Source organism: Abramis brama (genome assembly GCF_963993115.1).
Source record: "Abramis brama genome assembly, chromosome: 25".
Classification (NCBI taxonomy): Eukaryota; Metazoa; Chordata; class Actinopteri; order Cypriniformes; family Leuciscidae; genus Abramis; species Abramis brama.
Genome location: NC_139987.1, coordinates 22,893,164 through 22,916,070, shown reverse-complemented (window position 1 = coordinate 22,916,070; position 22,907 = coordinate 22,893,164). Strand labels below are relative to the sequence as shown.

The 22,907-nt window shown below is 37.1% G+C and overlaps 2 protein-coding genes across 3 annotated transcripts; one reads left to right on the top strand and one right to left on the bottom strand.

Annotated features, from left to right (window-relative positions):
• Positions 1 to 1,306: 1,306 nt before the first annotated feature.
• On the bottom strand, positions 1,307 to 9,457 carry LOC311076929 (uncharacterized protein; the record flags this gene model as incomplete). The annotated part of the gene is made up of 8 exons (XM_084105436.1): positions 1,307 to 1,617; positions 1,716 to 1,848; positions 3,397 to 3,560; positions 4,131 to 4,364; positions 7,573 to 7,878; positions 7,977 to 8,109; positions 8,662 to 8,825; positions 9,238 to 9,457. 8 exons carry the CDS (start codon positions 9,455 to 9,457, stop codon positions 1,307 to 1,309), a joined length of 1,665 nt encoding a protein of 554 aa, XP_083961562.1.
• A 4,482-nt stretch (positions 9,458 to 13,939) lies between these two features.
• On the top strand, positions 13,940 to 22,519 carry dusp11 (dual specificity phosphatase 11 (RNA/RNP complex 1-interacting)). Of its 2 annotated transcripts, XR_014604698.1 has the most exons (12): positions 13,941 to 14,015; positions 14,563 to 14,630; positions 15,421 to 15,496; positions 15,584 to 15,715; positions 15,887 to 16,010; positions 16,651 to 16,711; positions 16,832 to 16,878; positions 16,946 to 17,021; positions 17,124 to 17,285; positions 17,639 to 17,794; positions 19,768 to 19,917; positions 21,590 to 22,519. XR_014604698.1 is itself a non-coding variant. In XM_084105182.1 (11 exons), the coding sequence occupies exons 2-11, from the start codon at positions 14,596 to 14,598 to the stop codon at positions 21,861 to 21,863; spliced, it is 1,137 nt and encodes a 378-aa protein (XP_083961308.1). In that variant the 5' UTR covers positions 13,940 to 14,015; positions 14,563 to 14,595; the 3' UTR covers positions 21,864 to 22,519. The 2 variants fall into 2 exon arrangements, 1 of the variants encoding a protein (XP_083961308.1); XM_084105182.1 differs by lacking the exon at positions 17,639 to 17,794 and having other exon boundaries at positions 13,940 to 14,015.
• The last annotated feature ends 388 nt before the right edge of the window (positions 22,520 to 22,907 follow it).

Genomic DNA, 22,907 nt, shown 5'->3' with positions numbered 1-22,907 from the left:
TTGCAATAATCATAATAAAAAATAAAAAATAAAGTTATCTCCTGAAGCATAAAACCTGATCATCTGTGTTCATTCAAATGAGCATTAAAAAACCCTCAACGCTGCAGCTTTTGAGTGAACTATTTTCAGATGGATCCTGACATTAGCATTCTTGATCAACAGGCATGTGCACTGATGGAATCCTGCATGCCTGGATCTGCTGTCTTTTTATATTTATTCATGTGCAATATCCTGTATACACACCTTAAACTACAGTAAATATAGCAGAGCCAAAGTACATGTGACCACGATTACTTAATCTGAGTCACAGACATCTAAACATTTGTTTCAGTTTTATTTTGAACACAGACAGCATATGATCAAAATGATCACATTCACATTTGTTTTCAGCAATTCTATAAAATGGCTGTTGAATCAGACTTTATGTAAACTTATGTTTTTAAAACCAAACAAAATTGCTTGATATTATTATTATTTAGTTCAATTATGTCTAAGTATTTGCATTTCCATATTTTGCCATATTTTGCCATATTTAACAAATGGATGAATTTTATTATCATACAGATTTTTATACACTAACACTAGCAACACTTTGTGAATAATAAACTTAAATTACACTTTAATTACTGCTTGTGGTCAGAACATTGAGGACATTTATAATGCTACAAAAGATTTCTGTTTCAAAGCTGTTCTTTTAACCTTTCTTGAATCCTGAAAAAATGCATCACCGTTTCCACAAAAAATATTAAGCAGGACACATTAATAATAAGAAGAAATCTTTATTGAGCAAATCAGCATATTAGATTCATTTCTGAAAGATCATGTGACACTGAAGACAATGATGCTGAAAATTCAGCTTCTCATCACAGGAATCAATTATAATTATTTGAAAACATTTAAAAAAAGAAAAAAGTACTTTTAGATTGTAATAATATTTCACGAGATTACTGTATTTTTGATCGAATAATTGCAGCCTTGGTGAGCATGAGATACTTCTTTAAAAAACTTTTACAAATCTTACCGACCCCAAACTTTCAAACGTTAGTGTATATACATAATACACAGAAGATATATATATGGAGGTAAACCTCATGACCCAAATGGAGCACTAAGAAAGCAGGTCACATCTGGGAACTTTCCCGACCCGCTCACTTCCTTCTGGAGATGAAACTTTACGTGACATGACGTCGCTGGCTTCATTATCAGACTCCTTTCAGATACTTTGAGAGATGTTATATAAAGGATTATCTGAGATAAAGTAGTTTCCCCATCAGATTTTTTACAGTCAGTCTCTGTTAAATGATCTTCAGCTGATGGAGCTCTTCCGTAACCCTCTGGGTTCATCGATGAGTTCTGTGGCAGCAAAGGTCAAGCTCAAATCTTCTGCTGCCGTCCTGCTGAACGGGAACACTTCTCTGGTAAAGCGCGTCGCGAAGCACGGCATCTGCTTTTTACCGCCCAACTTTTGCCCTCTCGCTTGGAAGTTGTAGGCCACCTGGTAGTTCAGTCGAGTCAGAAGTTTTGTGATCTCCAGATCTGGACCTCCTTCGTTTTCCAGCAAATCACAGAGAGTCTGAATCAACACTGCGCCTGTAGGATGCATGAACGCAGCGTAACCTTTAAAACAAAAGAGACACATGAACGTGAGTGAGGAAGTGAAGCGTTTGGGACTTTATGATCTATGCAAACAATGTTTTGGAGTTAATAAACCATACCTGGTGGTGTGGCGTACATAACTGCGGTGTCCATAGGAATGGAAAAAAGCTCAGACATGCCGTCCTCTTCCTCTGAGGATGAAGAGTCTGTCTCCACCTCCACACCTCCATCCAACCCATGACCTCGACAAGCCTGCAGCAGAAAGACATGAGAATCGCAAACATTCAATTAAAATCTTTAACAAGTCACAAGCTTTAGGAGAATATCCAACTCAAAATCAATATTTCATGACTACATTTTTTTTGTGCCAATATCTGTAAGATTTCAACTGCTGTGGGAGAAAACTCCCAAGAATTGCTCTATATTTTCGTACTTCCAATTAATTTCCTATGGTCCATTTGGGCATGAACAGTAAAAGTGGGACTTTTTTAAAGACTTTTTAGCCTTTCCGAATCATGATTCGCAATATAGGATTAATTCACCCGAAAATAAAACTTATCCCATAATGTACTCACATTTAAACCATCCTAGGATTTTCTTTTTTAAGCCGAACACAATTTGAGTTATATTAAATAACATCCTGGCTCTTCCCAGCTTTATAATGGCATTAAATAAATAGTGTTTTGAAGCGCCAAAAAGCGTCGGGTCAGAGGTCACTGTTCCAACTCTCTTGTGAACGTGCATACAACCGTTGCCAGAAGCCAGTGATTATAGATTATAAAGTTTTTAAATATGGATATTTTTCTTACAAAAACCCATTGCTTCGCTTCAGAAGGCATTTATTAACCCACTGGAGTCGCATGGATAAATTGTTTTGATGGATGCTATATCGGCTACCATATCGGTATCAGCCGATATATGTTCATTTTTAATGTTATAGTTATCAGGCCTTTAAGAAAATTTGGGCAATATATTAAAGCCGATAAATTTCCTTCAGCAGAGACACTTCAGATGCACACTGTTCACCATTATGGTTCTGAACTGCTAGAAATATGATTGGAAACACTTCAAAAAGGAAAATACAGTTAAGTGCAACATGCAACGCAAGTCTGTCTCATATAGGCTACATAAAATTATGAGAACATTATAATTGAATGCTTGGGACGCTTTTCACGGTGAGACTTTTGCTTTTGTAATCAGGCTCTCAAACATTATGTAAGAATTTGGATTTAGATTTATTGACCAATATATTGGCTTTCAAATATAAAGAATTATCGGTTATCGGTATCGGACAAAATATAATATCGGATCATCCCTAATGGATGCGCTTTTTGGAGCTTCAAAAATGAGCTTGAGGGTGAGTAAATTATGGGATCATTTTCATTTTTGGGTGAACTATTCATTTAAGAATTCATTCCCTTGTTTTAGTTAAATCATGGGGACGCAATTAAGAATTTGTTCCCTCGTTTTAGTAAATCGTGGCCTAAAACAAGGGAACAAATTATTACAATGTGACCATGATTTAGTAAAACGAGGGAATGAATTCTTAATCCATGGCCACAATCTATATATATATATGTATGTTTGTCCCGTATGTCACGTGTAGGGCTCTCTATAAAGATTTTTTTTTACAATTTTTCAAAATGCTAAAAACAAAAAGTATAGATTTCAAAAGAATTCAAGTGAAAGAATTCAAAACTGCAATGTAATGTCAACAGCCAACGATACTTATAACACAGATGCAGAGAACATGAAAGGTCACAAGAGTTTGCCTGTGAGGACGTTTTTCAGGAATTGTACCTGGATCAGGAAGAGTTTGCTCTTGTCCGCCATTGACGGGCCTCCGAAGTAGCTGTAGATCTCGGACAGTTTCACGGCATGTCCGTCAGCACCAAACACAACACCCTCCTCACCATGAGTGGATATGATGCCCATAAAACAGTCTTTGACCGGCTTCTCGCTCTCTGAGGATGGAGGACAGCGTTAAAAAACCAGTGATGTGTAACCAAATAAAACGAACAGATTCTGCATGTGTTCTTTTTTTAGCTTGTTTATTCCTATTGAAAAATTATTAGATATCTTCAGGCTAAACTCATATGCTGTCATTGTTTACGAGGCTAAGGACTGATTAACAATGACTCAATCTCCTCCGTTCATATCATATCATATATGTTCAGATTCCAGTCTGCGTGACTTTTAGTCATTGACTAGTAGTTGTATTGCTCATATGATTCATTCATTCATTTTTAAACGATAGCAACTTCAAATTGTCATTCAACCCCCCCAAAACAATCCTTTTTCTATTAAAATCAAATTGTATTTCAACAAAAATGTACAAGTTTAAACCGAGTTTGTGCCAATCTGTGTTTGCTGATTGAGGGCAACAGCCTATTATTAACAAACATGGACTTTGGCACCAATAAATGACCTTATGTAATGTGTTTTTAGATGGGTTCTTAAGAAACACAAAAGCAAGCACAGCAGATTTGAAACATGAATTCTGCTTGGAGGAAAAAACTAAACAATATCATTACCTGCTTTAAATGCTTCATAGATCTCTTCTGCTTGAATGTCTATTTTGATTTCCACAGAGAAGCCGAGTTTGGATAGGATTTTGTGAAGCCTTTGAGTGTCTTTCTTCACGCCGCCTCTCCTGCTCAGATCTTCACCTGGATTGAAGTTCTCCACAGACACTATTAACGCCCTGTTCTTCATCCTCTTGTTTGTTGTAAAAGGATATCTACAAAGAGACATGATTCTGTCAAACGCTGAGGTGTAATGCAGTCAAAAACTGTGTGAGAATAAGGAGAGTCTGTCTCGACATCATAAAACAGGTGAGTCCTGCTATTTGCAGTCTATCAGGCCATATATGGAGCGTTTCCTTCAGGCTATAACAGTGTCATGAGTCTGATCTACGCAACACTGGCACTTCCAGACAAATCAGAAGCTTTAGCTCATAAAAAGATGATTTACTACCTTTACAGATGCTTTTATTAATCTTCCAATTTACCTGCAATGGTTTGTTGATAACTCAAATTGAAATAATATTCCTAATGTATAGTATATAATTACATAAAATGTTTTTACTTGTTTTACACATTAAGTTGAACCATATAGAATAGTAAAACAAAGTAAACAGAAAAGCATATCACCCTGTTTTCTGCTAATTTCCACTGTGTCCGTTACCCTTTCTTATATTTTTATTAGCTATGTTCATGTTCATACCTGCTGAAATACAAAACTCCAGTGGAAAGTACATCAATAGTAATGATGCTGCCTGTCTACTGTGTTCATATCCACCCGTTCTCAGCGCAAATAAAGATGTGCTGCCATCCCAAAGGCTTAAATGTAAATCGTTGTTTAAGACTTCTGCAGAAGTAGCACATAACTTGTCACGTAGTGAGATATATCTGCAGCGCCACATACGTTTCAGGACACGCAACCCAGGCCACGCGTGAAGGCGAACCATATATGGTATGAACGAAAAAAAAAAAATACTATGGAAGTCAGAGGGGACCAGAAACGGTTTGATAACCAACATTCTTCAAAAAAATCTTCTTTTGTAACCAACAGAACAAAGACACATACAGGTTTAGTCAGAACTTGAGGGTTAGAAAATTATGACACAATTTTCGAGGGAACTATCCCTTTAACACGAACTAACAATGAGCGAAACCTCTATAGCATTTATTAATCTAGTTCATTGTTAGTTCATGTTAGTTAATGCATTAACACATTTTAAAGTGTAAGACATTTCAACAACGAATAATAGAACTAAAAGTAATTGTAACATATAATAATACAAATAAAAAGGAAATGTATACACTTAACACTTTTGTTAAGAATAGTTTACTTTTCAGTCCCATTATTTAATTCTTAAAAAAGATTCCATGTCTTCCCTAAATGGAAACAAAACGTAAAAGGATCTTTGGAATCTTCCAATTGTTCCTGAGATTTTGGAGGGCCATTTCCTCGTCCTCCTCTTCCATTTTGAGGAAAAGAAGCTCCTGAAAATGTCTGTTGGAATGTATCCATTTCACAGCCAATTTCGTGTATCTGATTATTGGGAATTCCTTCTTTAGAAAATGTCAAAGAATAATTACATTGTAATGTTTAATTTAATATTAATATATATTTAATTATAATATAACTTATATGATGAAAACCTTGCTGCTGCTGTTGGATGTGGCTTGTTCTTCACGTCTCCTTTGTTAAAGCTTGTTGGTGGTGTGTTTTGGAGGTTTTCTGTCATTTTTTGGTTGTTTTAGTATTGGGATAGGGTGTGTAAGCTGGAGGAACATGAAGAGATACCTTTCACAGAGAAAACTCCTAAATTAGAGAATTAGTGGCCACCATCTCCTTATATTTGGAAAGTCATGCTTTAAGACAGAAATATAGAGAAAACTTTAAATATCAACTGCAACAACAGCATGAAATCCATGCAATTATAAGGTTTCATTTGTTAACATTAGTTAATGTGTTAACTAATATGAAATAACCATGAGCAATACATTTGTTACTGTATTTGTTCACATAAAATGTGAAATACATGCACATAATCTGTATTTAGAAAAATAAACACCTAACTTAATATATAAATAAATTGTTAACCACGTAATGAAAGATACAGTCCTCTCCGCGATATTCACACCAGAGACACACACACATTCTCTCCGCGACATTCACACCAGAGATCATTCTCCGTCCCTTCGCTTCCGGCCTGAGACGTGTGGCCTGGCTTGTGTGTCCTGAAACGTTGTGGGGCTGCTGCTGGGAAGTCACAAGACAATGACAACATGGCAAATGTAGTACATCCGGATTACATTCATGCTACACACATCCATACATACTTTTGTTAGAACTCGCAAAGTAAGTACTTAGTCAAAAAGTGTACACACTCAACAGAGTATGCGATTTCGGACGCAGCCTTGGCCTTTGTATTTATGCTTCAAAACCCATAAAAGTCATTACTTTATGAAGATTTGAGGATGAATTCATTTAATTCTTATTTCTAAATTATTATAATAATAAATAATTATGTATAGACCTAATTTATAGCTGTTTTTTTTAACTATCAGCAATAAGTGATATGACACAATGAACTGTGTGAGCCTGTTGGTGTCTATCAGTACCTGCTTTTCCTCTATGGCTGTAAAACTGTAAGTACGCTTCTGTGGATAAGTACAGATTGCTTCTTATCTTTGATGTCTGTTTCTCTTGATAAAGCACTTTTGGAACAGTGTGTTCTGATCCTTCAAGTCGAGAATTCCCACAACACACGATGATGCACCTCTGCAGTCTCAGATGCTCATAGATAAATAGCATAGATAACACACTCGCATTCCATATGTTCATTTAATGTTTAACATGACAGAGAAATAATAGTCATCACTCAGTATGTTTAAATGGAACATGGCATTAGTGTTTGTGACTAACAGGCCGTGTTGAAATCCTGCGTTTCTGGATTGGCTGTCAACTCCCCTCACATGACTTGAAAGTACAGAGCGTGCAATAAACAGTTCACATCTTGAAGTACAGTTAATAATATAGCAGCGATAAAGAATGACTATGACATAACTGGGCGTAACATTTGTTTCAAACACGGTCAGTGTTTCCCAGAATCAGTATTTCATTCAAATGTTGTTGAACCAGAGATCATTGTAGGTTTTATTTGCATATCACATATAATAGATTAATATTTAATAACACAAAATAAATAACAGAATATTCACATTATTGTTTTAATAAAACAATCTAATTTAATAAACATAAATAAAAGTAGTAGCAAAAGTAGTAGTCCAAGACTTCAGAGGAACACATAGATCACGTCCTGCACGTTTCCCATCAGCTGACTTCCTGCTGCCGATGCAACTTTATGCAAAGTTATGTTATCTCATGCAATGAGATAATATAGATAACAAGAAGCCGTTTTTCCACATATTTTTTACAGTCAGTCTCTGTTAAATGATCTTCAGCTGATGGAGCTCTTCCGTAACCTTCTGGGTTCATCGATGAGTTCTGTGGCAGCAAAGGTCAAGCTCAAATCTTCTGCTGCCGTCCTGCTGAACGGGAACACTTCTCTGGTAAAGCGCGTCGCGAAGCACGGCATCTGCTTTTTACTGCCCAACTTTTGCCCTCTCGCTTGGAAGTTGTAGGCCACCTGGTAGTTCAGTCGAGTCAGAAGTTTTGTGATCTCCAGATCTGGACCTCCTTCCTTTTCCAGCAAATTACAGAGAGTCTGAATCAACACTGCGCCTGTAGGATGCATGAACGCAGCGTAACCTTTAAAACAAAAGAGACACATGAACGTGAGTGAGGAAGTGAAGCGTTTGGGACTTTATGATCTATGCAAACAATGTTTTGGAGTTAATAAACCATACCTGGTGGTGTGGCGTACATAACTGCGGTGTCCATAGGAATGGAAAAAAGCTCAGACATGCCGTCCTCTTCCTCTGAGGATGAAGAGTCTGTCTCCACCTCCACACCTCCATCCAACCCATGACCTCGACAAGCCTGCAGCAGAAAGATTTCAGAATTATATTATTACATATATAATTACATTCAACTATAAAGGCACAAGCCTTAGAATATCCAACTCAAAATCAATATTTCATGTCTACATATTTTTATTTGGTGTAGCCATGCCATAAGCAAATAAGATTTCAACAGCTGTGGGAGAAAACCCCCAACATTGCTCTTTATTTTCGTATTTCCCATTCATTTCCTATAGTGGTCATTTTTGACCGTGAACAGTCAAAAGTGTGATTTTTTTTTTTTAAAGACCATTTAACCTTTTTTAATCATGTCCATGTTTTTGCATCTGTGTGTGTGTTCACATAGCAAGTGTCACAAAAGACACCAAGTTTAGTACAATTCAGATGAGGCAAAAAAGTTAAACAATTCAAAATGCAAACATGTTCTGTTTAAAATGCCAGTATAGATGGTTAAAGGATTTATAAAATGGAATGCAATATCAACACGTCCCTCTTGAGGCACAGACTCTTATGCAGAGAACATGAAAGGTCACAAGAGTTTGCCTGTGAGGACGTTTTTCAGGAATTGTACCTGGATCAGGAAGAGTTTGCTCTTGTCCGCCATTGACGGGCCTCCAAAGTAGCTGAATATCTCAGACAGTTTCACGGCACATCCGTCAGCACCAAACACAACACCCTCCTCACCATGAGTGGATATGATGCCCATAAAACAGTCTTTGACCGGCTTCTCGCTCTCTGAGGATGGAGGATAGCGTTAAAAAACCAGTGATGTGTAACCAAATAAAACAAACAGATATCATATCATATATGTTCAGATTCCAGTCTGCGTGACTTTTAGTCATTGACTAGTAGTTGTATTGCTCATATGATTGATTCATTCATTTTTAAACGATAGCAACTTCAAATTGTCATTCAACAGGACATTCAAGAGGACAGAGTTAATGAGTATCTGGAATGGATAGTTAGTTTATCTATTAAAAGTCTGATTATCTGCAGTCAAATTCGTAATGGCATACAAACCCATTGACTCGTCCACACAATATATATGGAACAATTTCACTTCTTTATATAAATAAAAGAATCAAAATGTGGTGTAAGAAGTCATTTTAGAAAGTAAACATCAATACATTATGCTGGCTCACATTACCTGCTTTAAATGCTTCATAGATCTCTTCTGCTTGAATGTCTATTTTGATTTCCACAGAGAAGCCGAGTTTGGATAGGATTTTATGAAGCCTTCGGGTGTCTTTCTTCACGCCGCTCCTCCTGCTCAGATCTTCACCTGGATAGAAGTTCTCCACAGACACTATTAACGCCCTGTTCCTCACAGTCTTGCTAGCTGTGAAAGGATATCTAAAAAAAGACATGATTCTCTCTTCTGTCAAACGCTGAATTACAATGCAATCAAAGTGTTTCAGAGTAAGTTGCCTTAGTTCTCAGAAGATCTGCCTTTATAGTAGGCTATGAGCCCTGCCCCTTTTCAAAAGTCACTTTGAGGAATGTTTCTGGGCAAAACCTTTGTGTCATCACTTCTGATTACACAACTTCATATCTTGCTGTCTGCAAACTTTAAAGGGAATAAAACTTGTAGGTGTTTTTATGCATTTACACTGCATAAATGCAAAGATTTGTGAGGAAGCAGGAAGCAACATTTCAACTGAAGTCAGGGATAGAAAATAAGGGGAGATCCAATTAATATTTGTATATAGTTTATTATTATAATTACTGAAGGTTAATCTCTGTTTATAGGCACATACACAGTAAAAAACAAACAAAAAAAAAACACGGATTACTGAAGAAAAATGCTATTTCAGTCTTTCGACTTCAAATTGGCTTGTTTAATTCAATGTGTTGCTTGCTTTTTTGTTGCAATTATTTGGGAACCTTACTAGCAATTAGATTTCTGAGTGAACATAGTTTCAAAGTGAATCCTACACCAAATTTTATTCAGTGTAACGTGGAAACAAACAAGCTACTGAGTTCATTTATTGACATAAGCATGTTGTCATACTATATGGTAAACTGTCACAATGGGAATCTTGATTATTGACAGAAGCATGTTGTCATTTAACATGGTCAACTCAACTGTCACAAGGGAACCTGCATTAAATAGCCAATGATGTTATTTTCCAACTAATTTTCTAATTTAAATACTGTTATAAAAGAACACTTTTTCCCCCCTTTTTTTGCCAACATAGAGAATGTACAACACATAAAACACGTGACAACTTCTCTCAAGTAAAATGTGACTGAAAAACTTTCAAACTCTAATTGGAGAGAATTCACACACACACACATTCTAATTTAAAGCAACCAACATTCAACATTGTGAAAACATGCATTTGTGTCCAAATCAATTCTGACTGAAAATTTTGCAACAAAGATTTTTTTTATCCAAAGAATATGTATGGATATGAATATAATTCCAAATGTTGTAAGCACATTTTTAAAATATTAAATTCAGTTTAATTGAAAGACAGCATCAGGAGTTCACAACCGGTGACGTTTTGCTCCAGGGCATTCCCGTCTCCAGAGGAACATTCTATTTTCACACAGATTCCCCTCGTCTCACATACTTCCTGCAAAGGTAATTCTCTGTAAATCTGTCTGTCTACTCTTTCCTGATTTCTTCAGCATTCTCACAGTATTTTAAAGTTACTCAAAATAATGATCAGAACAATTTTTTTGTAATCACCAATTATTGTAAAAGTTAACATTCAGAATAATAAAGCATTGTTTTTGCTAACAGATGTTATAGGCTAATGAATAAAGTGAATTGTTCAAAACAATCAAATTGATTGAAACCAAAGTCAAATTGGACTTTGGATTCAAAACCTCATTGCCCTTCCTTGTGTGACAACTATCCACAGTCTCCACTATGAATATGCATAGCCTAGAATAGGCCTATAATTTAGATGAGAAATAAATTATTTAAAAAAAAAAAAATATATATATATATATATATATATATATTATTATTTTTTTTTATTTTTTTTTTCTGCAGGCACATTGTGACTGCAGATAGTCACGCATGCATTCACAGGTGTAATGCATGTCTAGACTAGAGAAACATTCCTTTTGATTACGTTTTTAATTGCGGCTTTTCCTCGTCTGCCAAAATTCCCTAAAAAGTCACTGTGTAAGATGTCTGTCTAAGTAGGCTATAGTAGCTACACCCAAGTTAGCTCTCTAAAACATGTGAAAGTAAATTTAACAATGACTAAAAATAGAGATTAAATGTATAAACTTCCATAAATATAGGTAACAATTAATTATTCATTTATTCCACAAATGAAAGTATCCAACAGGCTAATTGTGTGGCCACCGAGATAAAGTGAGCAGTTGAATAACTGATAACTGAATCTCATAGGCCCTATACACTCAAAAAAATAATTTTTGCCTTTTGTTAAATTTAATGAATTAAAATAAGCTAAAGTAACACGATTGTTTAATATTTTGTCACAACTTAATTTAATTGTGTTCAATCAACCTAATATATTTAAAACTGAAGTTTACTTAATAAATTTGTGTGAAAACATTAATCATTTTTGTTGACAACTAACTGGGCAGTAGATCTGTAGTTCCCAGCATGCTTTGCAAGGGACTGCATTAGGAGGGTAAATTTAGTGATTAAAGTGTTATTCTATGTGTTTTCTGTAAATGGAAAGATGTTGTTTGTTAATGTTAGTGTTTAATATTCACTAATGTTAGAAACTTAGAGAACTTTCTGTAATGTTTTTGAATTTTTGTGGTTACCATTATGCAGAAGAGTGGCAACTGTGTTTAGTTTAGGGCTGTGGGCACTAAGTATATACACTATACATGCATTAAACCTCATTCGCAGACCTGCATAAGTAATATTCAATATTACTCTGTAAAAAGTATTAAATTGAACACTAGTAGCTTCTATCATTGGAAATAACTGTAGAGTCAGTCAAATTAGCTAAAATTATAATGTTGGCGATTTTAGGCAGGGCAAAAATTAAATGTAGTCAACCTGACAAAACTTTATCTAGCAGGAATGACTAAATGAATTGAAGTTTATACAACAAGATTACAACAAATCATTTCAAACAAATTAGATTTTGTTGGAAAAATGTAATTCATTTTCGTGGAAAAGTTTTCCTCAAGTTCGAAACATTTGTTTTTTTTTACGGATAAGCCACACAACGATAGCCTATTTAGTATTATCATAACTGTACTAGCATCCATACTTCTGTTAGCGCTGCAGTTTAGTTGTCTGTCACTTTCAATATTCAAGTTTTTGATTGCCAATTTAATTATTTTTTATTGTTCATCAGTTAGGAAAAACGTTCTGAAAGTGATTTCAACTTTATAAATCCTGTGTCGCACTGATTAAATTAGAACATTAAGGCCCAGTTTCACAGACAAGGCTTAAGCCAGGCTCAGGCTTTAGTTCAATTAGGACATTTAAGAAGCTTTTATAAATGTGCCTTAAAAAACATTACTGGACATATTTTAAGATATGTCAGAGCAAGTTTCTTTCAGTTAAGACAGCTTTGCACTTTTTGCATGATGCAATCCATAAAATAAAATGTTTTGATAGACTTCTGTAGTCTGTACTGAATCCATTGTGCGGCCAGCCACCTTCTTGCTAGCTAAGACAGCTCAAACATGCATTTTAGTCTAGGCTTAAGCCTTGTCTGTGAAACCGGCCATTATTAAAACTTAGGTGTGAACACTCTTAACACTTTTTTATACCATGGTCTGGGTGAATACTCGATTCTGATTGGCTGCATGGTGTCCATTAAAAAGTAATAGAGGACACCTAGTAAATAAACCGTAAAGGCTGATTTATACTTCTGCGTCGGACCTACGCCGGAGCCTCTACGCTGTAGGCAACGTGTTGGTTTTAATTTATACTTCTGCGTCGTTGTCCGCGTTGACGCGCACCTAGGGAGCATGTGAAACCCCGAGGGAGGGGTTCTGGCAGACCAATCACAGCGCTTGCGTCCGCGTAGAATTGACGCGTTGTTACATTTTTGGAGAGGTGCACGTCAGGGAACGCCGTAGGGTACGCGCGCTACACACAGCCTACGACGTAGCTACGGCGGTAGTTCGACGCAGAAGTATAAATAGGCCTTACGTTCGACGCAGAAGTATAAATTGGGCTTAAAGGCTGATTTATACTTCTGCGTCGGACCTACGCCGGAGCCTCTACGCTGTAGGCAACGCGTTGGTTTTCATTTATACTTCTGCGTCGTTGTCCGCGTTGACGCGCGCAGAGGGAGCGTGTGAAACCCGAGGGAGCGGTCCTAGCAGACCAATCACAGCGCTTGCGTCCGCGTAGAGTTGACGCGTTGTTACATTTTTGGAGAGGTGCACGTCAGGGTACGCCGAAGGGTACGCGCGCTACACACAGCCTACGACGTAGCTACGGCGTGAGTTCGACGCAGAAGTATAAATTGGGCTTAAGGCGTAACCTTTTACAGTCTATGGGCGTAACCAGGGAAACCAAGTTATTGTTTGTAAAAACTTTAGATTTCGATTGTAAAACTAATTAAAATATAAACTAATGTTTTAAAAATGTGTTATTTGGCAAGTGACCATGGTATAAGCGGGTTAATGCCCTTCTAGGTGTCCATTGTCAAGTATTAATGGACTTCGGCGGAGGCAACTGACAATGGACACCTCGTCGGGCATTAACCCTTACATAAACGATTCCCAAAGACAACGGTAATTTTATATAGTTAAGGGTTGTTGTTATACAAAAAAAATTCGACTTGAAGTGTTTTAGTTGTGACTCTGTCGGCTCCGGGACGGCTCGCATTCAGTTGTGGTTGAGATGCAGTTTAACCTCCCGGCCTTAGAGCGGCAGCAGCGCCTGCAGTCACGAGCAGAAGAATGACGTCAGAGGGGTTGGCCACGCGAGTCGGTAACGTGGAAGAAGAATATATCACTGAGGTAAACGGGCTATTTTTCAGTAAACATATTTTATTCTTTATTGTATTTAAGTATAAAAGCTGTCATGACGCTTTACCGAGCTCGAACACAACACTTACTTGGTAGTTTAAAAAAAGACAGTTGAGGCCTGAATATTAAATTAAGTTTGTTTTAGTAATAGCTTAAAGTGAAACCAGGTCTGATATTGATAATTTTGACTGACGCAATTACCCCCGGTTTCACAGACAAGGCTTAAGCTAGTCCCAGACTAAAATGCATATTTGAGCTATTTTAACTGAAAGCAACTTGCACGGGCATCATTTAAAATGTGTCAGTGCCATTGTTTCTTTTTTCGAAGGCATGTTTATAAAAGCTACTTAAATGCTCTAATTGAACTATGGCCTAGGCTAGCTTAATCTAAGCCCTGTCTGTGAAACCAGGCTTTGGTCTAACTAATTCATAAATATTTCAGAATTTAGTGTTTAGTAAAGGTATATGAGTTTGAGTTCTGCTTGCTGTAATAAAATTCACGTATAGATGTAATCAAACATATCTGTGTTTTGAAAAGTGTATGGCATTGTAAAGCAGCTGCTGTGAAGACATGCATTCAAAGGGGAAAAATGGCATTCCTGATAGGTGAGTTTTTATTGACTTATTTCATGAGGTTGCTTAAAGTGATAGTTCACCCAAAAATGAAACTTCTGTCATTAATTACTCACCCTCATGTCGTTTCAAATTCGTAAGACTTTCGTTCATCTTCAGAACACAAATGAAGATCTTTTTAATGAATCTGAGAGCTTTTTTCTGTCCCTCCATTGACAGCTACGCAATTGACACTTTGAATCTTCGAAAAGTTCATAAAGATATCGTAAAACTAATAGTAATCCATATGAATCGAGCGGCTTAGTCCAAATTTTCTGAAGAGACTCGATCACTTTATATGATGAACAAATTGAATTTAGGCTTTTATTCACATATAAACATTCATCAACACACATCAGTCGTGGTAAACAGAAGCTCAAGCATGTTCACTTGACGTGTGAGAACCAATGAGGATCATTCTGATGTTACGCAGCATGTTGGAGCCTAAATTCAATCTGTTTATCATATAAAGCGATCGAGTCTCTTCAGAAAATTTGGACTAAACCGCTCGATTCATATGGATTAGTTTTATGATCTCTTTATGAACTTTTTCAAGCGTCAAAGTGGTAGTTGCGTAGCTGTCAATGGAGGGACAGAAAGCTCTCAGATTTCATCAAAAAGATCTTCATTTGTGTTCTGAAGATGAACAAAAGTCTTATGGGTTTGGAATGACATGAGGGAGAGTAATTAATGACAGAATTTTCATTTTTGGATTAACTAACTCCTTTAACTAAAGGAAACCTTTAAGATTTTTTTTTTTTTACTAAAGCTATATTCTCTTTAGATGGACAGACTATACTGCAGTGGGTAAACGTATCCCTGGAACACGCTTCATCGCCTTCAAAGTACCTTTAAAACAGGTCTGAAGACACGAACAAATCCTTTACCTTGAAATGATCATGTGAACTTGGATTTAATTCCAGTGCTGCCTGTTCTTTTTGTTGTAGTCTTTTAGGTGTCGTTTAACACAATCAGAAGCATTTGAACCATTTGATCTTGTCCATATGTTGGAGAAGGAAGGACAAGAACTGGGTCTCATCATCGATCTGACCTTCACAACGCGTTACTACACAGTACAGGTAGGAATTAAAGTCAGTGTTTCTGATGATAAATAAATAGCTAATCATATTTTTCCACATGAACGTAAACATCTCCCTGCTGAAGAATTTAGCATGACGAGATCGGAGCAAAAATATGTTTTTTCATGGCGGTTGTTGTACTAATTGTCTGTAAATGTGCAATTGTTTCAGGATTTGCCAAACACGCTGTACCACCTGAAGATCTTCACAGCAGGGCATGAAGTGCCAAACAATGCCACGATTCTCAGCTTCAAGAAGGCCGTCAGACATTTTCTCCATGACAATGAAAACAACGGTATGTTACAGTTAAAGACCCCCGTGATGAAAATCAAGTTTTTAATGTTTATATGTCTATGTGGTGTTTTTAATATGCTTAAAGACAAACCATGTGCAAATTCATAAGTCAACACCATTGCTGAGACGGTTGAAATCACTGGTGTTTCTGATGTCACAAACTACCTTGTAACCAATCAGATCAACATGTGATCGTCGACGAGTGGATCTCTGTGGATATCTAATTTGCATATTCATAGAACCGTGTATCTGTATACTAAATGAGGCAAGGGTGTAGAGTTACATTCAAGCTATTTTAAGGCATGAAGAATTTATTTATAAAGGAAAAAACATTAAATATGTAATTTTGGTGATTTGGTAAAATTATTGACTACATGGGGACTTTAATTAAATCAATATGAAATTAAAAAAATACTTTTTTTTTTAATTCACTACCGTTCAAAAGTTTAAGTTTGGTACTATTTTTTGCTTTTTTGCTGTTGCTTAATATTTTTATTGAAACCATGAAACCTTTTTTTAAGAATTCTTTGATGAATAGTTAAAAAAAACAGCATTTATTTGAAATCGAAATTGTTTGTAACATCATATATTGTCTTTACCGTCACTGGAGAATGATTAACAATATATATTTTTTTTTACAGAGAAGCTGATTGGTGTTCATTGCACACATGGTTTGAATCGCACTGGCTATCTTATTTGTCGGTAAGTAGCTTCATTTTATGAATGTTTGCAAACATGCCAGCCGTATTCGTGATCATTCAACTTTGTCTGTAGATGAGCTATTGCATCCATCCGTTGTCACTGTTAAATATTATATCATAGATACCTAATTGATGTTGATGGGATGAAGCCCCAAAAAGCAATTAATTGTAAGTATACTCACTTGTGTATTTGCATGCTTTTTTGGTATTATCTAAATGGTGTGATTACTTCCAGTGTTCAATGCATCAAGAGGACACTCAATTGAGAGGCAGAACTATCTAGATGACCTGAGGAATGGGCCCAAGAGAAGGTGAGCTCTTCTACTCAGTTGTACATACAGTACACATATAACTTAATATATTATAAAGTTTACTGTTGCGTGTAATTTTACCTTTACTTTTAACTCATGCAGTAATGTGGGAATGGAGAAACCAGACCAAGAACCTTGCCAGGGACTAGCAAACGAGACACGACATGAGGCTCCTCATCATCGGAGGGAACAGCATAACCATGATCCTCCTGTCAATGGACGAGGATCTCACCAAGGGCGCAGGAATCCCCAGCATCAATTTTTGTAAGCTTCTCCTGTGCTTTTTTTAAGACTTTGAAGAAGGAGTGTGAATTGTGTGATCATCTAAAGCCTTGTTCAGACTGTCAGTTGTGCACAGGTGACGTGAGCAAGATGGCGCCAGTGTGTTTGTCGGCTTGCCGTCAGCTCCGTCAACTTCTACTATGTTTGTTTGTGTTGTCACTTACGCTATGTCGGTACTGTTCTGTTGCTGCTACAAGGTCCTATGATCGGAATACTTTGTTGAATCTCAGAAACGCACTGGTGACCCCTGTTCTTTACGACGGATGTCGCCCTTCATTTATTTACCCCATCGCTGAGTGCGTCATTCGGCTACCTTGCTGTATCTCTAACCGTAGGAAGTGTCGGAGGCGCCGAGGCAAACGCGGAGGCGTCCGGGTGAAGATCAGGAGAGGAGCGAGTGCTTCTCCCGCACAATTAGGTCCCTGCCAGCTCTTTGCAGACATTCTAGGTCGGAAAGATCTCTACCTGGCTTGACGTTCGTGGGATCTGAGGTACTCTTGTCACGTATACACTACCCTGCATCGACCCCAAATGCCCGTTAGCCCTGCTCAACCGAGATTGCGTAGTCTGAATCCGTAGCGGTGGGGTAAACTCGCTGAACATCCGCCCTTTGGAATACTCTCTTTGCACCCAGTCTGCGGTTTACTCAAAAGCAAAAGTGGCCCTGGTCAATAGCAGGTCAGTGTCTAACAAGACTTTCGTTCTGAATGACTTTTTTTCTCGTCACAATCTGGATTTTCTGTTTTCAACCGAGCACTTCATCTGGCACTGTCCCTACATGTTTTAAGCAGTTGCGTTTGTCCAACCCCTGCTCAAAAAACATGATCTCGATGTTAAATGCCTAAATAACTACTGTCCCATTTCTAAGCTTCCTTTTATTTCTAAAGTTCTGGAAAAAGCTGTTCTGTCACAGCTGCTCCCCTTTTTACCACCCACAATATACTAGAACCTTTTCAGTCAGGTTTTAGATCACTTCATAGTACTGAAACAGCTCTGCTCAACGTAACCAATGATCTTGTTCTTACACTAGATTCAGGTGATAATGCCATCCTGATATTATTGGATCTTAGTGCCGCCTTCGACACCGTTGATCACAACATCCTCCTTGCTCGCCTTGCTCAGCAGTTGGGCATTAGGGAGACCGCATTACTTTGGTTCCGTTCCTATCTCAATGATAGGACTTTCTCAGTATCTACTGGCAAGTTCTCCTCATCTTCTGCTTCTGTTTCATATGGGGTCCATCTTGGGTCCTATGCTTTTTAGCCTGTGTATGCTCCCACTGGGTGACATCATAAGGAAGCACAACATCTCTTTTCATCTCGGATGACTCACACTTGCCTCTAAAATCTAGGGATTCCATACAATCTCTTCTGGCCTGTCTCGAACACATCAAAACTTGGATGGTTAACAACTTTCTCCAGTTAAACAGTGACAAGACAGAAGTCATTATTTTTGGTTCTCCCAAGGCAAGATGCAATGTGGTACAAAATTTAGGTCACTTCACCCCATTTATCAAACCTTATGCCAGAATTATTTGGGTGTCATTCTTGACTCAGAACTCTGCCTTGACAAACAGATCTGTTGTCAAAAATAGTTTCTACCAGCTCAGAATGATTTCCCGCCTGAAGTCATTCCTATCTTTTAACGATCTTGAGAAAGTTATCCATGCCTTTATTACATCACGGCTGGTTTATTGTAATTCCCTCTACTTTGGCCTCCCACAATCATCACTTAGACGTTTTGCAGTTAGTACAAAACGCATAATTATGATTATTGATTCTATGTGTTTTTATTTTTTACTTGTCTTTTTAGTTATTCATTGTACAGCACTTTGGTCAGTTTTGTGCTGTGTGTAAATGTGCTTTATAAATTAAAATTACTTACTTGCTTACATATCCCATAGGATTACAAATGTGAATGGCAAAAATTCTCTGAATTCACTCTGGTGATGTCCGATCTCCTCAGTTTCATACAGTAGAAATAATTTTGGGCTGACATGAATGGCAACAGAACAGATATACAGCAGGGTCACCAAATCTGCTATTTAAAAGTTCACCGAAATCTGTTTCCCCCCCTCTGTATCACCCAGAATGACTGTAATGTTCTCCAAATTCATTATTGTTTGTTTATATCATTGCAAAATGTAAACTTTAAACTTTATCCGCATACATACAGAACTCTCACATATATTCTATACATCATAGCTCAATTGCTTGATTCATTGCAAAATGTAAAACTAAATTATCGCACAGCTTTAATCTTCTAAATGCGACTATAAGACATTAAGATATTACAATATTATAAACATTAACATCATGATTTTAAGTAAGGGCTGCTTTATAACAACATCTATTAAAAAAAAAAAACTATACAAATAAATTTGACTTTATTTGACGCCATTAGATCTCTTGTTCGGTGAAGTTTACTGTTGTATTTAATTACATTTTTTTTTTCTCGCATGCAGTAATGTGGCGGTGGAGGAACCAAACCAAGAACCCTTCTGGGGACTAGCAAACGAGGCTCCTCATCATCGGAGGGAACAGCATAACCATGATCCTCCTTACAATGGACGAGGATCTGACCAAGGGCACAGGAATCCCCAGCATCAATTTTTGTAAGCTTCTCCTGTGCTTTTTTTAAGACTTTGAAGAAGGATTGTAATTTGTGTGAACATCTAAAGCCTTGTTCAGACTGTCAGTTGTGCACACCCCATTGGAATCTGGGTGTGAACAGCAAAATAAAACAGATTTTTAAAAATCTGTTTTGATAGATAGGGAAGGGGGATGGGGTTTGCTAGTACTTATCTGTATTTAAATGTCAGAAACATAAACATTATATGGTTGAAAACACTGAACGGTTAGCGCCAGACAAAGAGCAAACGCAAATTTGAATTTAGCAGTTGATCACGTGACACACTGAACGCACCGGTGTGATAGTACGCTTCAATGGGTTAATTATCAATTGTATAAATATATATATTTTTTGTCTTTTGGAAGCTGCATTCAAATCCTTTCGGCTCAAAAATCTGAATGGGCCTGGCGCCTCTGTAGTCCAGTACCGCAGCTACACACTATCAGATTGCAAACCCTGTCATGTTGTTGACGTCATTGCCATAGAAAACATTGAAACCAATGCAGGTATTTCGCCATGAGACACACAAATCAGATTGGAAGAGTTGTGTACAGTCAATCATTTAGATCAGATTCCAATCGGATACAAAAATGAGCAGCACTGTGACTTGACATCACTAATGATATCTTTAGAATCAGATTTGCACTGAACTGGTTTTGCGGAAAAAAATTGAACAAGACTAAATCATCATCAACATTAGCTGCGTTTCCACTGTCGGGCCAAAAGCGGGCGTGCTAGTGCGTGCCAGGACCAGTCGTGTTATCACAGTCACTTCAAGGGCTTGATCAGGCCTCGTCGGGGCTTTCTAGGGGCCAACGGCCAGGGTTTTTTGGCCCACCGAATACCTTGGTCCAAAGCGAGCCAACTCGGGCTTGAGGAGTGGTCATGAACAACGGGGCGGAGTTTATCTGAGTCTGGAGACGGCAGCGCTGGATGATTCCATCAAAACTCACTTTCATGTTTGAATACCTTCTGTTTGTGGTCCGATATGAACTCTAATCACTGTATAAGGCAGAAATATTTATACCTGATGCAAAACACTATGTGCGCTAACCATAACCATAGTACACATGGTAGCTAAATATGACCGCTTGAAGAAATCAGATAAATCATATAGGCTATTACAATCATGTTTTTATTTTATCAGTCAGTACGTCTTGTGTCTTTATACCGGACTGTCTGATATCCATATTTAGCTCCGCATAAAATAAAGCAACTGCGGTTTTTGAGAGCTTCCTCTGTTTCTCTGACTGAATATATAACCGTATTGGGAGAGAGTGCTAAAGTTCCTCAGGTCGTATATTTAGTGGCACATTTGTAGAAATTATCATTCTTTCTAAATGTGATGTAAACATTCTGTCCTGTGACTACAAATAAACAGATGCGACTAGTACAAGTGTCCTCTTTCTTTTGTGAAATAACGGTAAACCACTTTATTTCTGTGTGACTAATGTGCAATCTTGACACAAGTTAATTCATTATGATCAATGTAGCACTTTTTTTTATAGTAAACCTGTGGTAAAACATTGATGCTTGGGTTTTAAATCTTTAAGTAAGGTGAAATGATGGTTTGTGTGTCGTTGTTTCGGAGAGGCGTGTTACGAGCGGGTTTTAGTGAACGCTGTTCCTTAATCATTCTCATAATTTCTCCTTAGCCCGTTTCAACAGAGGAACAACATGACGTCGTTCAGAGCACCTGAGCCACAGTCCTTCCGCCCGCCTCTGTTTCCTCATCCACCCCCGGGCGTGAGACCAACGAGACCCGGTTTTCCCAACCAGAGTGTCAGAGGATTCTACTTCAGTCCTTCAGCCCCATATCAGTCTCCACATCGTGAGCCACGCCACAACCCACATGCCCCTCCAGACAGATCGACAAGACCTCCAGGGCCTCACCGGAAACCTCGACACAGAGACAGGACTCCTCGCTGAAAATGGAGGAGACTTCATCTGGTCAACCCAATCTGCTGGACTGTGCTGTCAATGTTAAATCATTTTCTCTGTAAAGGAACTGTGCTTGTTCTTTAAAGAGTAAATGGATGTGGTTTCTCAATGAGCTTGACTTTTTTTTTTTATTAGACTCCGCTAGCTAACAATACTATACGTTTTTAGATTAATTTATCTGTTTTTAGGTCAAAATCTAAATCATACACACAATAAATGACTGCCACATATCTTTAATGCATTTAAACAAAGCCCCGTTGTCACTTGTATTTATATTCTCAGAAGTAAACCTTTGTTTTTAGTGTTAAATGGGCTGTTTTATTCTTTTTTAATTGTGTTTTTATTTTGTGACCTGACAGTTTGTGTACTTGGACTTTGACTCAGTTGGCTACAATTGGACATCAGCACCATTTCTTAAGAGTTGAGTGAAATATAATATTAAACATCATTGCAAGTGCAATTACACTTGTTTTATAATCTCCTTATATTTTACATATTTTATAAAGTAATTTTTTTTTATCCGTTAAAATATTCTAGCTGATGTACAGTCCATTATTTAGGCTACAGCTCTACTGGTCAGATAATCTTATTATTCTGTGAGAACCCTGGTTGAGGTCAAATTAATAAAAGACTTATTTGTTCAATCACTTGTAATTATGAGTTTTTTTCATGGGTTTTAGAAAACAAGATATTAAGTAGCAGATATATGGTCATCACCACTGAAAGGGAAATTTAATATAACTAGAATATATATATATATTCAATACAATAACTTGTTTTTATGGTATATTACAAAAGTTCAATTTAAAACTGATTAATAAAACGATTTATTGACATTGAAAAGTTCTAAATAATTGGTATATTGGTCAAAACAATCTAAAAAGCCTATAATAATTTTTTTTTCTTATTTTTGCTGCATTCTATCATGCATAAATATGAAATAAAAGTTGATAGTGTAATTGGAATTGAAACAGTACCTTTATTATTATTTAACGGTCTGAAGCGTTTTGCTTATGAATACACACAAGGGGA